At 44.4% G+C, this 21,149-nt stretch overlaps 1 protein-coding gene across 1 annotated transcript in view; it reads left to right on the top strand.

Annotated features, from left to right (window-relative positions):
- Window positions 1-21,149, top strand: part of LOC124021854 (multiple epidermal growth factor-like domains protein 6) — an 88,768-nt gene that overhangs the window by 40,941 nt on the left and 26,678 nt on the right. The window contains exons 11-22 of the mRNA XM_046336995.1: window positions 234-362; window positions 555-683; window positions 3,306-3,440; window positions 5,467-5,601; window positions 13,846-13,971; window positions 15,162-15,293; window positions 15,499-15,627; window positions 16,144-16,275; window positions 16,459-16,587; window positions 16,755-16,883; window positions 18,701-18,829; window positions 20,405-20,533. Coding sequence (XP_046192951.1) covers window positions 234-362; window positions 555-683; window positions 3,306-3,440; window positions 5,467-5,601; window positions 13,846-13,971; window positions 15,162-15,293; window positions 15,499-15,627; window positions 16,144-16,275; window positions 16,459-16,587; window positions 16,755-16,883; window positions 18,701-18,829; window positions 20,405-20,533 — 1,563 coding nt within the window. The remainder of the gene's footprint in view (window positions 1-233; window positions 363-554; window positions 684-3,305; window positions 3,441-5,466; window positions 5,602-13,845; window positions 13,972-15,161; window positions 15,294-15,498; window positions 15,628-16,143; window positions 16,276-16,458; window positions 16,588-16,754; window positions 16,884-18,700; window positions 18,830-20,404; window positions 20,534-21,149) is intronic.

The following is a 21,149-nucleotide window of genomic DNA, read 5'->3' as shown; positions in this document are numbered from 1 at the left end:
CTAGTCATCTAAGTTCGAACCAAATGTTTCTCTATCTATTGCTGGGTGAAGCTATAAAAGTGGCCTACCTTATGTTTAAATGGAACATTCTGTCAGACATGATCATCCTACAGAAAATTCCGTATTTTGATGATGTATCTACTGTGTATAGCTTTGTTGGGAGAAATAACGCCCTACCTCTGTCTCTGCTTCTCTCACCCTCTCTCGCTCTCTCTCTCCTTTCCTTTGCCCAGCTTGTCCAGAGGGCACCTTTGGCAGGAACTGCTCCTTCAGCTGTAAGTGTAAGAATGGTGCCACCTGTGACCCTGTGTACGGGCACTGCCGCTGCCCGCCTGGCATCAGCGGGGACATGTGCCAGGATGGTGAGTTGGCACAGATTCATGTTATCATGCAGCACTGGATCAAAATGGCATTGCTTTCTCTCAAAAATGTATAATTTATTTAGCTTACAATTGAACCAATGGAATTGTCCTAAAAGTGCAACTCTTAATATTGGTGCACATTATAATATGTTGTACTTTCTACTCTTGCCTCTGTGTCTCTGTGCTCTGTAGGCTGTCCTAAGGGCCTGTATGGGAGACTTTGCAATAAGAAGTGTAACTGTGCCAATAACGGGCGCTGCCATCGTACCTATGGAGCCTGCCTGTGTGATCCCGGGCTCTACGGGCGCTTCTGTCATCTAAGTGAGTGGAATGATGTCTCGTTGCCTCTCCACCTCTACCTGTAGTTTCTTTCGCTCTATTTCCTTTATGTCAGTGGTTCCCCAAAACGTTTCACCCCCTTCTGTCATAGGGGAACATCCCACACTATTTCTATGGGCACAAGCACTGTCCATGACTGTTCTCACCCCTCTTGTTGGAGGAGAGAACATTTTGCAGGTTTATATCTTATTTCCTGCAATTCTATATGTTTTGCCATGGTGTGGATAGTTTTTGATTGTTGCCATTTTAAAGAAAATGTCCAGCAATTATATGCATTTTGATATGGGGTGGAGAGAACATTTTGTGGTTTTAAAGCTAATTTCCTACAATTCTCTGCATTTTGCCATGTCATATATGTGTTCATGTGACACTGTATCTGAGTGGCTCAAACATTAGAACATTTTCTCCCTGAATGTCAAAACCAATGGGCAAAAAAACCTAGCTAAAAAATGTTATCTGACCTCGGCTAGTTGATCTGTATCATTTCTGACAAGTTATAAATAGCTCTCTAAGGTCGTGACAAAAGGACAACTGATGATGCGCTACCCAATTTAGAAATCGCACCTTGTGCAATCTACTATTACAACTTTCAAGAGTAAGTTGAAAGTCAGACTGAGTTCCTTAAAAACCCAGCATGCTCCACAGTTTGGGAACCACTGCTTTATGTAATCCTTTCACTCCCTGTAGCCATTTCTCTGATTGCCAGGACCAGTGATTACCTCAAGGAATGACTCATTCCTGGTACATCTGGATCTTACTGTGAACTGGGGCTGTTCGGCCACTAGGATTGCTGATCTAGGATCAGGTCCCCTCTGTTGTGATCAATATGATCTAAAAGGCTAAACTGATCCTAAATCAGAATACCAACTCTAAGATGCTTTATTTGATTTGAGTTATTAGGATCACCGTCATCCGACGTCAATAGTGAGAGCTCATCTTACTGGGGTCCAACACACAGCGGAAAATACATTACAGACAAAAGAGTTTACAATTTACATACGTTTAAAAACATTAAATCAATCAATCAAATTTTATTTGTCACATACACATGGTTAGCAGATGTTAATGCGAGTGTAGCGAAATGCTTGTGCTTCTAGTTCCGCCAATGCAGTAATAACCAACAAGTAATCTAGCTAACAATTCCAAAACTACTACCTAGGTGTAAGGGGATAAAGAATATGTACATAATGATATATGAATGAGTGATGGTACAGAGTGGCATAGGCAAGATACAGTAGATGGTATTGAGTACAGTATATACACATGAGATGAGTATGTAAACAAAGTGGCATAGTTAAAGTGGCTAGTGATACATGTATTACATACAGATGCAGTAGATGATATAGAGTACAGTATATACGTATACATATGAGATGAATAATGTAGGGTATGTAAACATTATATTAGGTAGCATTGTTTAAAGTGGCTAGTGATATATTTTACATCATTTCCCATCAATTCCCATTATTAAAGTGGCTGGAGTTGAGTCAGTGTGTTGGCAGCAGCCACTCAATGTTAGTGGTGGCGGTTTAACAGTCTCATGGCCTTGAGATAGAAGCTGTTTTTCAGTCTCTCGGTCCCAGCTTTGATGCACCTGTACTGACCTCGCCTTCTGGATGATACCGGGGTGAACAGGCAGTGGCTCGGGTGGTTGTTGTCCTTGATGATCTTTATGGCCTTCCTGTGACATCGGGTGGTGTAGGTGTCCTGGAGGGCAGATAGTTTGCCCCCGGTGATGCGTTGTGCAGACCTCACTACCCTCTGGAGAGCCTTACGGTTGTGGGCGGAGCAGTTGCTGTACCAGGCGGTGATCCAGTCCGACAGGATGCTCTCGATTGTGCATCTGTAGAACTTAACGTGTGTGTGTGTGTGTGTGTGTGTGTGTGTGTGTGTGTGTGTGTGTGTGTGTGTGTGTGTGTGTGTGTGTGTGTGTGTGTGTGTGTGTGTGTGTGTGTGTGTGTGTGTGTGTGTGTGTGTGTGTGTGTGTGTGTGTGTGTGTGTGTGTGTGTGTGTGTGTGTGTGTGTGCGCATCTATCAGTTACACACACATGTCAGTACATACACACAACAAGTAGGTCACATGGGGGAGAGGTGTTGTGCCGTGAGGTGTTGCTTTATTTGTTTTTTTTTAAACCAGGTTTGCTGTCCACTTGCGCTTTATTAGATGGAGTTCCGTGCACTCTGTATAATACTGTATGTTTCCTTGAATTTGTCTTGGACCTGGGCACGGTAAAAAGACATGTGGCATGTCTGGTGGGGTAAGTGTGTGTGTTAATGCTGTGTGTAAGTTGACTATGCAAGCAATTTGGACAAACATGAATGTTTCTTATGAATACAAGAAGTGATTGTCAGTCTTTCCTCAACTCTTAGCCAAGAGAGACTGGCATCCATAGTATTAATATTAGCCTTCTGATTACAATGAAGAGCAAGACGTGCTCATATTGTCCATATGACTGGACAATAATCAAGATAAGATAAAACCCATATTTATCAGTAAGGGCCTCGGACCTCTCTTCCCCTGCACTACCATGTAAACAGTTGGGCAGTGTGTACCCTATCAGGCCTGCAGTCCTGTTTAACGCTTGGTGTGCCGTCTCTCCCCAGCGTGTCCTAAGTGGGCGTTCGGCCCTGGCTGCTCGGAGGAGTGCCAGTGTGTCCAACAGAACACCCTAGAGTGCCACCGCAACCATGGCTCCTGTGTCTGCAAACCAGGCTACCAGGGAAAGAACTGCCAGGAGGGTCAGTGGTCCAGAATATGTTCTGCACACACACATGAGCGTACCCAGACACAAGCATACACACACATGAGCATACCCAGACACAAGCATACACCCGCATGAGCGTACCCAGACACAAGCATACACACACATGAGCGTACCCAGACACAAGCATACACACACATGAGCGTACCCAGACACAAGCATACACCCGCATGAGCGTACCCAGACACAAGCATACACACACATGAGCGTACCCAGACACAAGCATACACCCGCATGAGCGTAACCAGACACAAGCATACACCCGCATGAGCGTACCCAGACACAAGCATACACACACATGAGCGTAACCAGACACAAGCATACACCCGCATGAGCGCACCCAGACACAAGCATACACACACATGAGCGTAACCAGACACAAGCATACACACACATGAGCGTAACCAGACACAAGCATACACCCGCATGAGCGTAACCAGACACAAGCATACACCCGCATGAGCGTGACCAGACACAAGCATACACCCGCATGAGCGTAACCAGACACAAGCATACACCCGCATGAGCGTAACCAGACACAAGCATACACACACATGAGCGTAACCAGACACAAGCATACACCCGCATGAGCGTAACCAGACACAAGCATACACACACATGAGCGTAACCAGACACAAGCATACACCCGCATGAGCGTAACCAGACACAAGCATACACCCGCATGAGCGTAACCAGACACAAGCATACACCCGCATGAGCGTAACCAGACACAAGCATACACACACATGAGCGTAACCAGACACAAGCATACACCCGCATGAGCGTAACCAGACACAAGCATACACCCGCATGAGCGTAACCAGACACAAGCATACACCCGCATGAGCGTAACCAGACACAAGCATACACCCGCATGAGCGTAACCAGACACAAGCATACACCCGCATGAGCGTAACCAGACACAAGCATACACCCGCATGAGCGTAACCAGACACAAGCATACACCCGCATGAGCGTAACCAGACACAAGCATACACACACATGAGCGTAACCAGACACAAGCATACACCCGCATGAGCGTAACCAGACACAAGCATACACCCGCATGAGCGTAACCAGACACAAGCATACACCCGCATGAGCGTAACCAGACACAAGCATACACCCGCATGAGCGTAACCAGACACAAGCATACACCCGCATGAGCGTAACCAGACACAAGCATACACACACATGAGCGTAACCAGACACAAGCATACACCCGCATGAGCGTACCCAGACACAAGCATACACCCGCATGAGCGTACCCAGACACAAGCATACACACACATGAGCGTACCTAGACACAAGCATACACCCGCATGAGCGTACCCAGACACAAGCATACACACACATGAGCGTACCCAGACACAAGCATACACCCGCATGAGCGTACCCAGACACAAGCATACACCCGCATGAGCGTACCCAGACACAAGCATACACACACATGAGCGTACCCAGACACAAGCATACACCCGCATGAGCGTACCCAGACACAAGCATACACCCGCATGAGCGTACCCAGACACAAGCATACACACACATGAGCGTACCCAGACACAAGCATACACCCGCATGAGCGTAACCAGACACAAGCATACACACATATGAGCGTACCCAGACACAAGCATACACACACATGAGCGTACCCAGACACAAGCATACACCCGCATGAGCGTAACCAGACACAAGCATACACACATATGAGCGTACGCAGACACAAGCATACACACACATGAGCGTACCCAGACACAAGCATACACACACATGCTCATGCACACATACACGTATGTGCACATGCACACATAAACACACACACGCATTCACATATACATATACCTATGTACATGCACACACACACACACAAACACACAAACACACAAACGAACACAACATGCATACGTCAATGGAATGGTTCTATCTGGCTTGATCTCGGTCCAGGAAACGGGCCCGAAATGTGTAACCAGTACCTTTAACCCACTTTTGCTCCTCTCCTCTAGAGTGTAATAGAGGATACTATGGCCTGGCCTGCAAGAGGACATGTCAGTGTCCATCTGGGGTACCCTGTGATCATGTGACAGGGGAGTGTCTGAGCCAGTGCCCACCTGGCTTCCATGGGGACAACTGTGACCTAGGTGGGTACAGTGCATGGCATGCCAACGCAGACCAATGCAGAATAGTACTTTCTTGTCTATGTATTGGGAACAGAAATGTGTATTTCTTGTTTCTTCTAACTCCCTCAGGCGAGACAACATAAAACGCTTGCAGACATGCACACAGACACACACACACTCGCACTTGCACACATGCACAGTATGGCATCTAAGTCTATTGCACTCATTCTCTGTCATGGCTAGATTCCAAAGCGACTGGTTTCATGTTTGTTTGTGCTAGTTTTCTCATGGTGTTTCTCATGGACTCGGTCTTTCATACACCAGTAGTTGCAGCTGTTTATGAGTTTGTCTTCTTTTAGATGTGGTGCTCAACACTGGCCTTCTGTTTTCCCCTCTCTTGAGGTTTGTGCTGAGCAGTTACACAATAATCAACAAGAGATGGATGGGGTGTCTCCAACTCTGGTCCTGGAGAGCTACTGGCCTGGGTGTGCAGGGTTTGGTTCTAACCCAATTCCAACAGACCTACTTCACCTAGGGCCCTATAAAATCTGTGTTCCGGACAGAATCACGGGATCCAGAAAATAAAACTAAATTCAACAATATTAAAAAATCCATTCAAAACAACTAGTAGAAAATCAACTAAATGTATTGAACTTATTAGAACATGCATGGATTTGCCCAAGTTATTCATAAGAGAACAACAAAATGCATCAGTGATTTGTATTTCTGAAACGGCACTTGTGTGTGTGTGTGTGGTGCGCATATGTGTAGCCGTTAGCGATGACGCTAATGACAACCTTCTTCTGGTAGAGATGGAAAGGCTCTCCCAAAAACCTTCTCCATTAAATGTGAACTACAAAGTAACCTATGCCTACCTGGTATATCATAATCATTTGCATCAATCCAGTGGCCATTTGTTTTGCAAACTCTGCGATCACATGAGCTCGACAGAGACATTGCTAACCAAACAAAGGTATCTTGCTGGTGCTTACTTGCATATATTCTATTTTCCTAAGACCTCAAAAGTGGTCTCCTGATGTGGTTTAAAGCTCCAATGCAGCCATTTTTATCTCCATATCAAATCATTTTTGGGTAACAGTTAAGTAGCTTGTTGTGGATTGTTTTCAATTAACATTGTCAAAAAGAAACACAAATAGCTTCATAGCGAAAGGCAATTTCTCAAGTAAGACTATTGCTAAGACTGCCTGGGAGTGATCTGGAAATGTGCTGTTATTAGTAGAGGTTTGGAACTCTTTCTTATTGGTCTATTTAACTAATTTACTGCATGGTGATATCACCATGGAAGGCCATCCCACCAAAACAAGCTGACATTTCAGGCAGTCTTGAATACCTGAAAGAATTGGAATAAACACAAAACAGAATCCGGCAAACAATTTAAAAAATGTATAGGGTACTATTCACATAAGACTGAAGAATTACCTGTACTAGCTGCACGTCAGAACCTTGATTATTTGAAACATGTGTTAGTACTGGAGTGGAACAAAAGCCTATACACCCTGTAGCTCCCCAAGGACAGGAGTTGGAGACCCCTGTATTGGAGGCATTAGGTCTGAGCAGATGTGCTCATTATGGGGTGACATTTTGACAGTGGAAAAAAGCAGAGCTCACATCACCCCCACACCAACTGACGTACAGCACCCTAGTTATGATCCAACCTGTGAGCCTCAACCCCGGTCTCCCCTACTGGGTTGTGGGTGGGTGGCTTCACTGACAAGCAGCTGTGAGAATGTGTGGGGCTATAGTACTTGACAACGGACACCTCTGGGAACCGGGGCTGTCCGTTGAGTCTGCTTCCACCATCCATCCTTCCATCTTTTAACTTATCCCTCTGTCTTTCCCACAATGGTGTCTGGCTAATAGGATGGTCATTGTGTAATGAATGTACTCAAACTCTGTGGGAGAATAAGGTGACGTGTGTGTGTGCGTGTGCGTGTGTGCGTGTTTACATACATGCATGCTTGCATCCATGAAAGTGTGTGTGTTTGTGGAGATGCACTTACTGCATAAGTGAGTTCCTATATTGGTGTTTTGTGTCTGCGTGTGTATGTAGCTATGCATGCGTTTGTGTGTCTATGTGTGTCCGTTTATGTGTGTGGGTCAATAACAGACAGAAACAACCAGAATAGTTTCATTGAAACACCAAGCTGGCGGTGAGTTTCTTGTCATCTGGAAGCCATTAAGCGATCAGACCCTTGCATCTCCAATCCATTCGAAATATCGGAGAGCGAGGGGAATCGTGCTGGCCTACCTCCTCTAATTTCCCTCTGTTTTTCTGCATCTCTCTTAATGGTATGTTTTTCAACCTTTCCCCTCCAATTTAATTTGGATACTCTGGGCACTCTGGAGGGGAAGGATACCCTCAATCTGTAAATTAGTACAGGGTCTCAGAGAAAGTTGCCAGAGGGGATGGCTACTGTTTTACGGGCTCCTAACCAATTGTGCTATTCTGTGTATTTTTTGGGGCCATTGTCTCTTATAACCAAAAAGAGTTTCTGGACATCAGAACAGCGATTATTCACCTCAGGCTGGACAAATATTTTTTCTTCAATGACTGGGAGGCGAAAGATTTACGGCTCCTCCTGGACCAGGCCCAATTCCCCGACATTGCCATGAAGAGGAGACACCGATACAGGATTCGCAGATCCGGGTGCTTGATGAGAATTTGTCGGCTAGTGGATAATCCACCTTTACCATCCGTCCTACTGGCAAACATGCAATCACTGGAGAATAAACTGGCTCCGTTCGAGACTATCCTACCAAAGGGACATTAAAAACGGTAATATCTTCCGGGATTCATCCGATGGCATTAAGGAGTACTGTAAACCACTTCAGTCACGGGCTTAATCAATAAGTGCATTGATGACGTCATCCCCACAGTGACCCTACGTCCATATCCCAACCAGATCCTGTAGATTACAGGCAACATCCCCACTGAGCTAAAGTCTATAGCTGCCGCTTTCAAAGAGCGGGACACTGTTATAAGAAATACCGCTATGCCCTTCGTCAAACCATCAAACAGGCAAAGTGTCAACACGGGACTAAGATTGAATCCTACTACACCGGCTTTGACGCTTGTCGTAAATGGCAGGGCTTGCAAACTATTACGGATTATAAAGGTCAACCCAGCCTCGAGCTGCCCAGTGATGCAAGCCTACCAGACGAGCTAAATGACTTCTATGCTCGCTTCGAGCAACACTGAACCATGCATGCGATCACCAGCTGTTCTGTAAGACTTTGTGATCACGTCTCTCCGTAGCCGATGTAAGACCTTTAAACAGGTCAACATTCACAAGGCCAGACAAATGATCAGGATGCGTCCTCAGAGCATACAACTGTCTTCACTGACCTTTTCAACCTCTGCTTGACTGAGTCTGTAATACCTACATGTGTAAAGCAGACCACTATAGTCCCTGTGCCCAAGAACACCAAGGTAACCTCCCAAAATGACTACCGACCTGTAGAATTCATGTATGTAGCCATGAAGTGCTTTAAAAGGCTGGTCATGGCTCACATTGTATATAGACTCCCCTTTTTTTCTCTACTGTGTTATTGACTTGTTAATTGTTTACTCCATGTGTAACTGTGTTGTCTGTTCACACTGCTATGCTTTATCTTGGCCAGGTCACAGTTGCAAATGAGAACCTGTTCTCAACTAGCCTACCTGGTTAAATAAAGGTGAAATAATTTTTTAAAAATAAAATAAAAACATCAACACCATCATCCCAGAAACCCTAGATCCACATTAAATGACATTCCGCCCCAAAAGAGCCACAGATGACGCAATCTTTATTGCACACCACACTGCATTTTCACACCTAGACAAAAGGAACACCAACTTGAGAATACTGTTCGTTGACTACAGCTCAGCGTTCAACACCGTAGTGTCCTAAAGCTCATCACTAAGCTAAGGAAGTTGAGACATCTTCCATGCTGATTCTCAACACGTGTGGTGCCAAGACAACAACATATTCCTCAACGTGAGCAAGACAAAGGAGCTGATCTTGGACTACAGGAATAGGAGGGCCGAGCACACCCCCGATAAAATCGACCGGGCTGTAGTGGAGCAGGTTGAGAGATACAAGTTCCTTGCTTACCACATCACTAACAAATTATCATGGTCCAAACACACCAAGATAGTTGTGAAGAGGGCACATCAACGCCTATTCCCCAACAGGAGACTGAAAAGATGTGGCATGGGCACTCAGATCCTTAAAAAGTTCTACAGCTGCACCATCGAGAGCATCCTGACTGGTTGTATCACCACTTGGTATGGCAACTGCTCGGCATCCAACCATAAGGCACTACAAAGGGTAATGTGTACAGCCCAGTACATCACTGGGGCCAAGCTTGCTTCCATCTAGTACCTCTATACCAGGCGATGTCAGAGGAAGGCCCTAAAAGAAAAGACTCCAGCTAACCAAGTCATAGACTGTTCTCTCTGCTATCGTACGAGAAGTGGTACCGGAGCACCAAGTCTAGGTCCAAAAGGCTCCCTAACAGCGTCTACCCCCAAGCCAAATGGCTACCCGACCATATGCATTGACCACCTTATTACAGTGCCGTTACTCCCTTTTTATTATCTATGAATAGTCACTTTAATCAATCAAATGTATTTCAATCGAATGTATTTATAAAGCCCTTTTAACACCAGCCGATGTCACAAAGTGCTATACAGAAACCCAGCCTAAAACCCCAAACAGCAAGCAATGCAGATGTAACCCTCCCTACATGTACATATTACCTAAATTACCTCGACTAACCTGTACCTCCGCACAGTGACTCGGTACCGGTATCCCCTGTAGATAGCCTTGTTGTTATTATTATTTGTTATATATCATTTTTTTATTTGATATATATATATATATATATATATATATATATATATATATATATATATATATATATATATATATATAATCTTTTTTTTTTTACTCTGCATTTTTGGTTTTAAGGGCTTGTACGTAAACATTTCACGCTAAGGTTGTATTCTGAGCCTGTGAGAAATAAAATGTATCTCTTCCTGTCTCTTTTTCTCTCTCTCTCTCTCTCTCTGCTGTAATGAGTGTAAATACTTTATGAAGCCACTGTGTACAGTGCCTTTGGAATGTATTCAGACCCCTTCCCTTCCCTTTTTCAACATTTTGTTATGTTACAGCCTTATTCTACAATGGATTAAATTAAACATTTTCTCAGAAATCTACACACAATACTCCATATATTATTTATATTTATATTTTTTGCTAATTTATTAAAACTAAAAAACAGAAATACATTATCTACATAACTATTCATACCCTTTGCTATGAGACTCAAAATTGTGTTCAGGTGCATCCTTTTTCCATTGATCAGCCTTGAGATGTTTCTACAACTTGAATGGAGTCCACCTGTGTTAAATTCAATTGATTAAACATGATTTGGAAAGGTACGCACCTGTCAATATAAGGTCCCACAGTTGACGGTGCATATCAGAGCAAAAACAAAGAAATTGTCTGTAGAGCTCCAAGACAGGATTGTGTCGAGGGACAGATCTGGGGAAGGGTACCAAAACATGTTTTGCAGCATTGAATGTCCCAAAGAACACCATGGTCTCCATCATTCTTAAATGGAAGAAGTTTGGTACCACCAAGACTCTTCCTAGAGCTGGCCGCCCGGCCAAACTGAGCAATCGGGTGAAAAGGGCCTTGGTCAGGGAGGTGACCAAGAACCCGATGGTCAGTCTGATAGAGCTCTAAAGTTCCTCTGTGGAGATGGGAGAATCTTCCAGAAGGACGACCATCTCTGCAGCACTCCACCCATCAGGCCTTTGTCGTAGAGTGGACAGACTAAACACCAATCTGACCTTTATGTTACAGTGGCCAGATGGAAGACACTCCTCATTAAAATGCACATGACAGTCCCATTCAAGTGTGCCAAAAGACACCTAAAGACTCTCAGACCATGAGAAACAAGATTCTCTGGTCTGATGAAACCAAGATTGAACTCTTTGGCCAGAATGCCAAGCTTCACGTCTGGAGGAAACCTGGCAACATCCCTACGGTGAAGCACGTGGTAGCAGCATCATGCTGTGGAGATGTTTTTCAATGGCAGAGACTGGGAGACTAGTCAGGATAGAGGCAAAGATAAACAAAGCAAAATACAGAGAGATCCTTGATGAAGACCTGCTCCAGAGTGCTCAGAACTTCAGACTGTGGCGAAGGTTCACCTTCCAACAGGACAATAACCCTAAGCAGACAGCCAAGGCAATGCAGGAGTGGCTTCAGGACAAGTCTCTGAATGTCCTTGAGTGGCTCAGCCAGAGCCTGGACTTGAACCCGATCGAACATCTCTGGAGAGACCTGAAAATAGCTGTGCAGCCACTCACCCCATCCAACCTGACAGAGCTTGAGAGGATCTGCAGAGAAGAATGGGAGAAAGAGAGTCATACCCAAGAAGACTCGTGGCTGTAATCGCTGCTAAAGGTTCTTCAACAAAGTACTGAGTAAAGGGTCTGAATAATATACAGAAGATTTGGAAAAAGACCAAGTCCATATTATGGCACGAACAGCTTAAATAATTAAAGAGAAATGGCAGTCCATCATTACTTTAAGACTCAAAGAGCAGTCAATGCGGACAATTTTAAGAACTTTGAAAGTTTCTTCAAGTGCAGTCGCGAAAACCGTCAATCACTATGATGAAACTGTCTCTCATAAGGACCGCCACAGGAAACGAAGACCCAGAGTTACCTCTGCTAGAGAGGATAAGTTCCTTAGTTACCAACCTCAGAAATTGCAGCCCAAATAAATCCATCACAGTGTTCAAGTAACAGACACATCTCATCATAAACTGTTCAGAGGAGACTGTATGAATCAGTCCTTCATGGTTGAATTGCTGCAAAGAAACCACTCCTAAAGGACACCAATAATAAGAAGAGACATGCTTGGGCAAAGAAACGTGAGCAAAAGACTCCAGGCTGTGTAAGGGCTATTTGACCATGAAGGAAAGTGATGGAGTACTGCATCAGATGACCTGGCCTCCACAATCAGACAACCTTAACCCAATTGTGATGGTTTGAGATGAGTTGGACTGCAGAGTAATGGAAAAGCAGCCAACAAGTGCTCAGCATATGTGGGAACTCCTTCAAGACTGTTGGAAAAGCATTCCAGGTGATGCTAGTTGAGAGAATGCCAAGAGTGTGCAAAGCTGTCATCAAGGCAAAGGGTGGCAACTAAATTGACCTTTTTGGCCATCAAGGAAAACGTTATGTCTGGCGCAAATGCAACACCTCTCATCTCCCCGAGAACAACATCCCCACAGTGAAGCATGGTGGTGGCAGCATCATGGTGGTGGCAGCATCATGCTGTGGGGATGTTTTTCATCGGCAGGGACTGAGAAACAGGTCAGAATTGAAGAAATGGTGGATGGTGCTAAATACAGGGAAATTCTTGAGGGAAACCTGTTTCAGTCTTCCAGAGATTTGAGAGTGGGACGGAGGTTCGTCTTCCAGCAGGGCAATGACCCTAAGCAAACTGCTAAAGCAACGCTCAAATGGTTTAAGGGGAAACTTTTAAATGTCTTGGAATGGTCTAGTCAAAGCCCAGACCTCAATCCAATTGAGAATATGTGGTATGACTTAAAGATTGCTGTACACCAGTGGAACCCATCCTTCTTGAAGGAGCTGGATCAGTTTTGCCTTGAAGAATGGGCAAAAATCCCAGTGGCTAGATGTGCCAAGTTTATAGAGACATACCCCAAGTGACTTGCAGCTGTAATTGCTGCAAAAGGTGGCTCTACAAAGTATTGACTTGGGGGGGTGAATAGTTATGCATGCTCAAGTTCTCTGTTTTTCTGTCATATTTCTTGTTTGTGTCACAATAAAAAATATTTTGCATCTTCAAAGTGGTAGGCATGTTGTGTAAATCAAATGACACAAACCCCCCCAAAATCTATTTTAATTTCAGGTTGTAAGGCAACAAAATAGGAAAAATGCCAACTTGGGTGAATACTTTCGCAAGCCACTCTAGATCCACCATTCACATGCCAAGGGGAATATCAGACAAACTTGACAAAGGAAACGCATATGCTATCCAACACCCATCCACATATATTTCCTACATATTAATCTAATCAAACATATTCATCCAAATTCAGTTCAATCGAGGGTAGCCAAACAGTTGTGTAAACATAAAATTGTATAGTGTGTTTTCCGTCTGTATATCAACCTAATATCTGTCAATAAATCATAAATGTGTGTGTCTTCTTTCACAGACTGTCCGGAGGGTTACTACGGGGCTGGATGTAACCAATCGTGCCACTGTTCTGGCTCCCCATGTGACAACATGACAGGACAGTGTCACTGTCTTGCCGGGATGAAGGGACAGCACTGTGAAACTGGTAAGGATGGGAGGCGACATGCTAAAAGGGCGTGTCGTGTAGGGCCATGGGGGAAGAGGAACTTGGGCAGAGGGCGCAAGGGGTTCAAATCAATAAATCAAAAATAATTTTCTCTTTTTTCTTTACGTGTACTGCACAAACATCAGGAAGGAAAAGGCGGGACTCTATCATAAAAACATGAGATTGTATTATCTACTTCAAATTCAAATCATGACATTTCGGCCGTCAATGCCGTGGCCTTCAACAGACGCTATCCAAAGCCATTTGTCTGGCACTATGTAGGTAGAATATTAACTGTACAAAAAATAAAGCTGTCACTGAATAAAAAACTCAACCTCCCAAGGCGTTTGAAAAACAAGGAAAACTGTAGGTAGAGGAACCAGTCCTCCTAGAACCAGTCCTCCCATCCTCTTCTGACTGGCCAGGCATAATGACAAATCCCATAGGAATATCCTCCTTGCATACTGGCATGGAAAAACCCCTGTGCCGCAGTATCGGCCACGGTCTGTCCTCTTTAAAAGCTCTCTTCAATTCAACATGGGCTGGGCACAAAAGAGCAGGACGTGTGTTCTATTCAATATTGTGATGGCACATATCTCTCTCCAACTGTTAACCATAGTAAAACAACCAAGAAAACATGTTGTGATTGCATCTTTAATGTTTTTCCATTCTGGTTTGTTTGAAATTCTCCTGGACATTGTTGGGAATACAAGCTCCTTGGAAGAGGTGATGGAATTGAGCCTGGCAGTTTTAGAGAAGAGAGAGTACTTAAAGGCCCAGTGTAGTCAAACACGTGATTTTCCTGTGTTTTATATATATTTCCACGCTATGAAGTTGGAATAACACTGTGACATCTTGAAAATGATAATACCCATTTTAGTGTAAGAGCTGTTTGAAAAGACTGCCTTCAATTTCAACTCGTTTTGGTGGGAGGGAGTTTTGGCTTTCCATGGTGACATCACCCTGCGGCAAATGTGTTGATAGGCCAATAATTTTATTTTCAAATAAGCCATATGAGAATCAGTACTCTGTTCATTTTTTACTCATGGAACACTGGTTAGAAAAATAATGCTAAGTAGTACTAGACCCATTTGAAGAATAGAACATTTCATTCACAAGGACAGCTTTGGAGGCTTTTTTTCTCTAACTTTCTTTCTCTCTGTCCCTTTCTCTCCCCTCATGTCTGTTAGAGTGTGAGGAGGGTCATTGGGGAGTGGGCTGCTCAGGCTCATGTCCCCACTGTCAGAACGGTGGAGTGTGTGACAAACACAATGGAGTGTGTTTCTGTCAACCTGGATACATGGGCACCTTGTGTCAGAGCGGTGAGAGAGACACCCGCACCCACACACACACACACACACACACACACACACACACACACACACACACACACACACACACACACACACACACACACACACACACACACACACACACACACACACACACACACACACACACACACACACACACTAGTCACCACTCCTCAGACTAAGTATAATTGACCACACATTCTCTCTTTCGTAGCCTGCCCGGTGGGTAGATTTGGCCTGGGTTGTCGTCTACGTTGTTTGTGTGATAACGGTGGGCTCTGCCACCCGAGGACGGGCAACTGTGCCTGTCCTGTAGGATGGACTGGACCCAGCTGCAGCAGAGGTAAGTAAGGATGATTGATTGTGTGACCCACAATCCTCACTGGAGTACCTGATGGTCTGTACTAGACCTGGGTTCAAATACAATACTATTTGAAATCTTGGCTAAATTCCTTGGCTCAACGGAACCAATAGAAGTGGAAGTTGCAAAACCTTGCCCATCTTGCGCTCCAGGCAGGCTGAAGTAGTTGAACCCAGGTCTGCTCCCACCACAGCTTGTAATAATAGTTATAATAACATTGTAGTTCATTAGTTGGATCCTTCTTTGATCATGACTGATTAGGTGAAAAAATATGAGATATATGACTTATTTTACTAGGCAAGTCAGTTAAGAACAAATTCTTATTTTCAATGACGGCCTAGGAACAGTGGGTTTAACTACCTGTTCAGGGGCAGAATGATAGATTTGTACCTCGTCAGCTCGGGGTTTGAACTTGCAACCTTCCGGTTACTAGTCCAACGCTCTAACCACTAGGCTATGCTGACTTGTGTTGACCTCTGACCTTTGTCTCCATGGCAGCATGTGATGCCGGGCGCTGGGGGGCGGACTGTGCTAACATGTGTGAGTGCCCGGGCAGCGATGGCAGCTGTGACCTCATCACGGGGCAATGTCGCTGTGAGGCGGGCTACACGGGACCCCGCTGCCAACAGAGTAAACACTTACAGTATATATCCTTGTGTATGCTTGTGCACGTTCATGTGTGCGTGTCAATTTGTGTGTAACTGTACATACACTAGCTGGATTGGAGACAATGCCTTAACAAAGTCACTAGCAGGGGAAAGTGTTTTAGTTTCTCTCTGAGCTCTCTCTCTCTCTGCCCTGGCACTGCCACAGAGTGCCCAGAAGGCTCGTTTGGCATAGGCTGCAGACATATGTGCCAATGTGCCAATGAGGCAGCCTGTGAGCATGTTAGTGGAGCCTGCACCTGCCTCAGTGGTTGGACCGGCACATACTGTGAAAAATGTAAGTGTGTGTTTGCGTGTGTGTTGGATAACTAATTTGAGTATCTGAGCATGCTCACATGATATGTTGAGCTGTGTAAGGTCGTAATTCATTGACTTACCTGTATAAATAAAGGTGACATTTAAAAAAATGTGTGTGTGTGCGTGCGTGTGTGTGTGTGTGTGAAGCATGTCCTGACGGCTTCCATGGGCTGGAGTGTCAGCAGCGGTGTCAGTGTTTTAACGGGGGCCGATGTGACCACCTGACGGGTGCCTGCCACTGTCCAGACGGCTGGGTCGGACCACAATGCAACATCAGTGAGTCCCATTGGCCTTGGTCCTCTATGCAAATTCCATCCTGCCCACCCATCCATCCATACACATACAGAACACGCGTCAGGTAGCCTAGCAGTTAAGAGCGTTGGGCCTGTAACCAAAAGGTCACTGGTTCAAATCCCTGAGCTGACTAGGTGCCCTTGAGGAAGGCACTTCACCTGAATTGCTCCTGTAAGTTGCTCTGGAGGAGAGCTTCTGCTAAATGACTCAAATGTAAATGTTTAACACACTAGACAAAAGCACACAAATGAATTATGTTAGGAACCATATGGGATCTGTTCTATTGCATTATAGTTTATTTAAGCTACTTTCAATAGTTCAACTCAGCACCGTAATCAGATTGTTTTAATTTCTCCAATAATGAAATGTTCCACTAACATCACATTAAGAGTTGTTTGTGTGAGAAAATGTTATGGAACACCCCTTTAAAAGAGATTCTCTGGTACTTTTGTATACTTTTTAGCCAGTAGTTCTGAAAGTAATGCTCACGAGACAAAAGTGGTCCCCAAAAATGTATTACTACGTCACATATGTGCAGATATGTTCACTGTCATTGCTCCTCTTTCGCTCTGCTGTGTGTGGATCTTGCTATCTGTCACTCAAATGGCAAGTGGCTGAAGCTCATTGGCTAGAACTCAAATTTCTAGGGGGCTGGCCCGCGTGGGGGTAAATGACGCAGCACAGTTTATAGAAAAACAGTCGCTTTCAGACTAGGGATGTTGTGGCTATTTGAGGTAAGACAATAATTTCATAGATTATGCATGTATGAACCACACATTGACACATCCAGCCCCAAGCGGGAGGTTTAAAAAGTACTTAGTAGTCGCCAAGTTTCTGGAGCAGGCCTTTAACAGCTTGAATAGAACCAAACATGCATCAAACCAATATCCGTGGGATTTCTTTAGCCACTAGATAAAAGAAAAGAGAAACAGAAAAACTGGTGGCAGTAGATTTAAGGAAGTGGTAATGACGTGTCTGGTGAATAGCCCTGATGTTCCCCGCTTGCATGTGTGTGGGCTCCCGAGTGGCGCAGCGGTCTAAGGCACAGCATCTCAGTGATAGAGGTGACACTACAGACACTGGTTTGATCCCAGGCCTTATCACAACCGGCTGTGATCGGGAGTCCCATAGGGCGGCGCACAATTGGCCCAGCGTCATCTGAGTTAGGGAAGAGTTTTACCGGGGTAGGCTATCGTTGTAAAATAAGAATTTGTTCTTAACTGACTTGACTAGTTAAATAAAGGTTGAGTAAAAATACATAAATGTGGCATTGCATAATCCCCTGGATCAACATAGTCATTTTTCAGTTCTGACTGGTAATGGGGTGCCACCAGGAGGGCCGTACTTAGTGAATTGGAGGCCCCAGGTATAGACCAGTCTGAGGCCCCTGCCGAGAGCCTCCTCTAGCCTTTTGGAGTCCCTTAATAAGATTTGGTTGTCTAATGGTAAGAGGAGGGCCCACAAAGAATTGTCTGTGTGTGTGTGTGTGTGTGTGTGTGTGTGTGTGTGTGTGTGTGTGTGTGTGTGTGTGTGTGTGTGTGTGTGTGTGTGTGTGTGTGTGTGTGTGTGTGTGTGTGTCTGTGTGTGTGTGTGTGTGTGTGTGTGTGTGTGTGTGTGTGTGCCTGTTTGTGTTCCTGTGTGTGCGTGTGCCTGTGTTTGTGCATGTGCCTGTGTTGTGTTGTGTGGAGAGCTGAGCATGGCACACAACTGTCACAACACCCTTTGTATCTGTATACAGTTACAGTATGTTATGGCTGTTTTTATTCCCCCTAACTTTCTGTGCCCTGTTCCTGTGGTAGCATGCCAGGCAGGGTGGTTTGGCCGTGGGTGTGAACACACCTGTGGATGCCATAATAATGCCACCTGTGACCCTGTGAGTGGGCAGTGCCAGTGTACGCCAGGGTGGATCGGCCCCAGCTGTGAGAAAGGTACTGTCAGTGTGTGTGCATGTGTGTGTGTGCGTGTGCGTGCGTGCGTGCGTGCGTGTGTGTGTGTGTGTGTGTGTGTGTGTGTGTGTGTGTGTGTGTGTGTGTGTGTGTGTGTGTGTGTGTGTGTGTGTGTGTGTGTGTGTGTGTGTGTGTGTGTGTGTGTGTGTGTGTGTGTGTGTGTGTGTGTGTGTGTGCGTGCGTGTGCATATGCGTGTGCGTGTGTGTGTGTGGTATACAAATAAAATGATATTAACTGCCAGTTAATCCCAATTCAAGTAACAGAGTTGACCGTAACAGGATTGACCTTGCATCTTAAATCAGACATAAATCCCCTTGTGACAGGGAGGATGGAAACATGTTGTGTGCTACAGGAAGGGACATGCAAGCTTAACATTTTTATTATTTTGTATGTTCTATCCTGTGTCTATCTATGGGCAACAGGGTTGATGTGTTATGCTTGACGTGTTATGCTTGATGCACTGTTTTCCACCATAAAACCCCAGAAAATTGCCAAAAAAGCAGAACTAGCTCACCTGCTTTTACACTATGATTTTACTGTTATGTTTTCAATGTTTCTTTTGAAAAAAATAGGAATAGTTTCACCATATTAAAACGAGAGTTCAGTTTTTATAAAAGGGTTGGTCTTAAAATGAGATGGAAATTAATCACTATTCACATGAAAATAAATTATATTCTTCAGAAATGACTTTTTCAAAGCAACAAAAATAACTACGGCTTTACAATGATGGGGAAAACTTGGCAAAAGTTTGGGGTTAAGTGAGTTAGTCTTCCTCGAAGAATTTGGCACTTTGGCAAGTCTTGATTCATATAAAAATCTGATATATTGGATTTTCCATGTTGTGTTTGTTAAAAAGGCACTTCATTTAATATAATAGGCTTTTAAAATTCCATTTTGGTGGACCATTTCTACTTAAAATATCAATGCATGTGTGCCTGCGTAACAGAGAATGTATTATTTTGCCTACAAAATTGGAAAGTACATTTGAAAAGCAGGCTATATTTAGCTGCCATTCAAGCCTCCACATCTGTACATTTCCTTGAAGAAGTAATGAACGTCGTTGATGCTAAGTAATGGTAGACTATACATACAGGACAGTGGCTGACCCTGATTCTCTACCCTTCTCCCTAATGTGTGCAGTCATTCAATAGAACAGACTATACATACAGGACAGTAGCTGCACCCTGATTCTCTACCCTTCTCCCTAATGTGTGCAGTCATTCAATAGAACAGACTATACACTGAATACAGAGGCTGCACCCTGATTCTCTACCCTTCTCCCTAATGTGTGCAGTCATTCAATAGAACAGACTATACATACAGGACAGTGGCTGCACCCTGATTCTCTACCATTCTTCCTAATGTGTGCAGTCATTCAATAGAACAGACTATACATGGAATACAGTAGCTGCACCCTGATTCTCTACCCTTCTCCCTAATGTGTGCACTTAACTTTTTCACTCCACTTCCTGGATCAAAATGGAATGGACTTGTGTACATTTGAAATATGGTGGGAATCTAGCTTGTGTTTACAGCGATGTGTATCTTTCTTTCAGAATGTGTCGAAGGCTTTTATGGACAAGACTGCCATCACCACTGCCTGTGTCACAACGGAGGGGTGTGTGATCAGTTCTCCGGGCGCTGCTCGTGCTCCAACGGATGGACTGGGGCCGCCTGCGAACTGGGTAAGTGGTGGATCAACTTCCAGGACCAAATGGGGAAGAAGGGGGTCTGGGAGAGTTCCAATGCACTTAGGCCCTCTACAACAGTTAAAGGGATATTGCGAGATTCTGGCATTGAAGTCCTTTGTTCTACTTACCTAAAGTCAGATGAACTCGTGGATACCATTTGATTGTCTCAGCCTTCTGTATGAAGGAAGTTAGCGGTTTGCGTTTGCGCAATGACTGAAAGTCTACAGGGACGGTAAATGCCAGAATCTCGCAGTATCCCTATAATGCAGTAGCAGATAACTTTAGAAGTTGTCATAATGCAATAACCTTTTAACAGGGTAATGTAATACGTTGTCAGGTAATGTAGGCTAATAGACATGTGGAACAGATAATGTGATCTTTTTTTCCACTGTAGTAAGTTGATGTGTTATCAAGTGGTAAATTACGTTATGAACAACTTCTTGGGTGAATAATTCACTTCAAACGGATCATGTGATATTCCAAAAATCACTGTCGTTAAGATTTACATCATTTATTTTCCTCATTTATTTTCCTGGTGATTCGCTGATCTGTCCACTATATGTGCTGGCTGGACCGAGTTACAGCTATGTATGCCATACAGACACCATTA

This window comes from Oncorhynchus gorbuscha, linkage group LG03 (genome assembly GCF_021184085.1).
Source record: "Oncorhynchus gorbuscha isolate QuinsamMale2020 ecotype Even-year linkage group LG03, OgorEven_v1.0, whole genome shotgun sequence".
NCBI classification, from domain to species: domain Eukaryota; kingdom Metazoa; phylum Chordata; class Actinopteri; order Salmoniformes; family Salmonidae; genus Oncorhynchus; species Oncorhynchus gorbuscha.
This window is presented reverse-complemented; position numbering and strand designations above follow the sequence as displayed.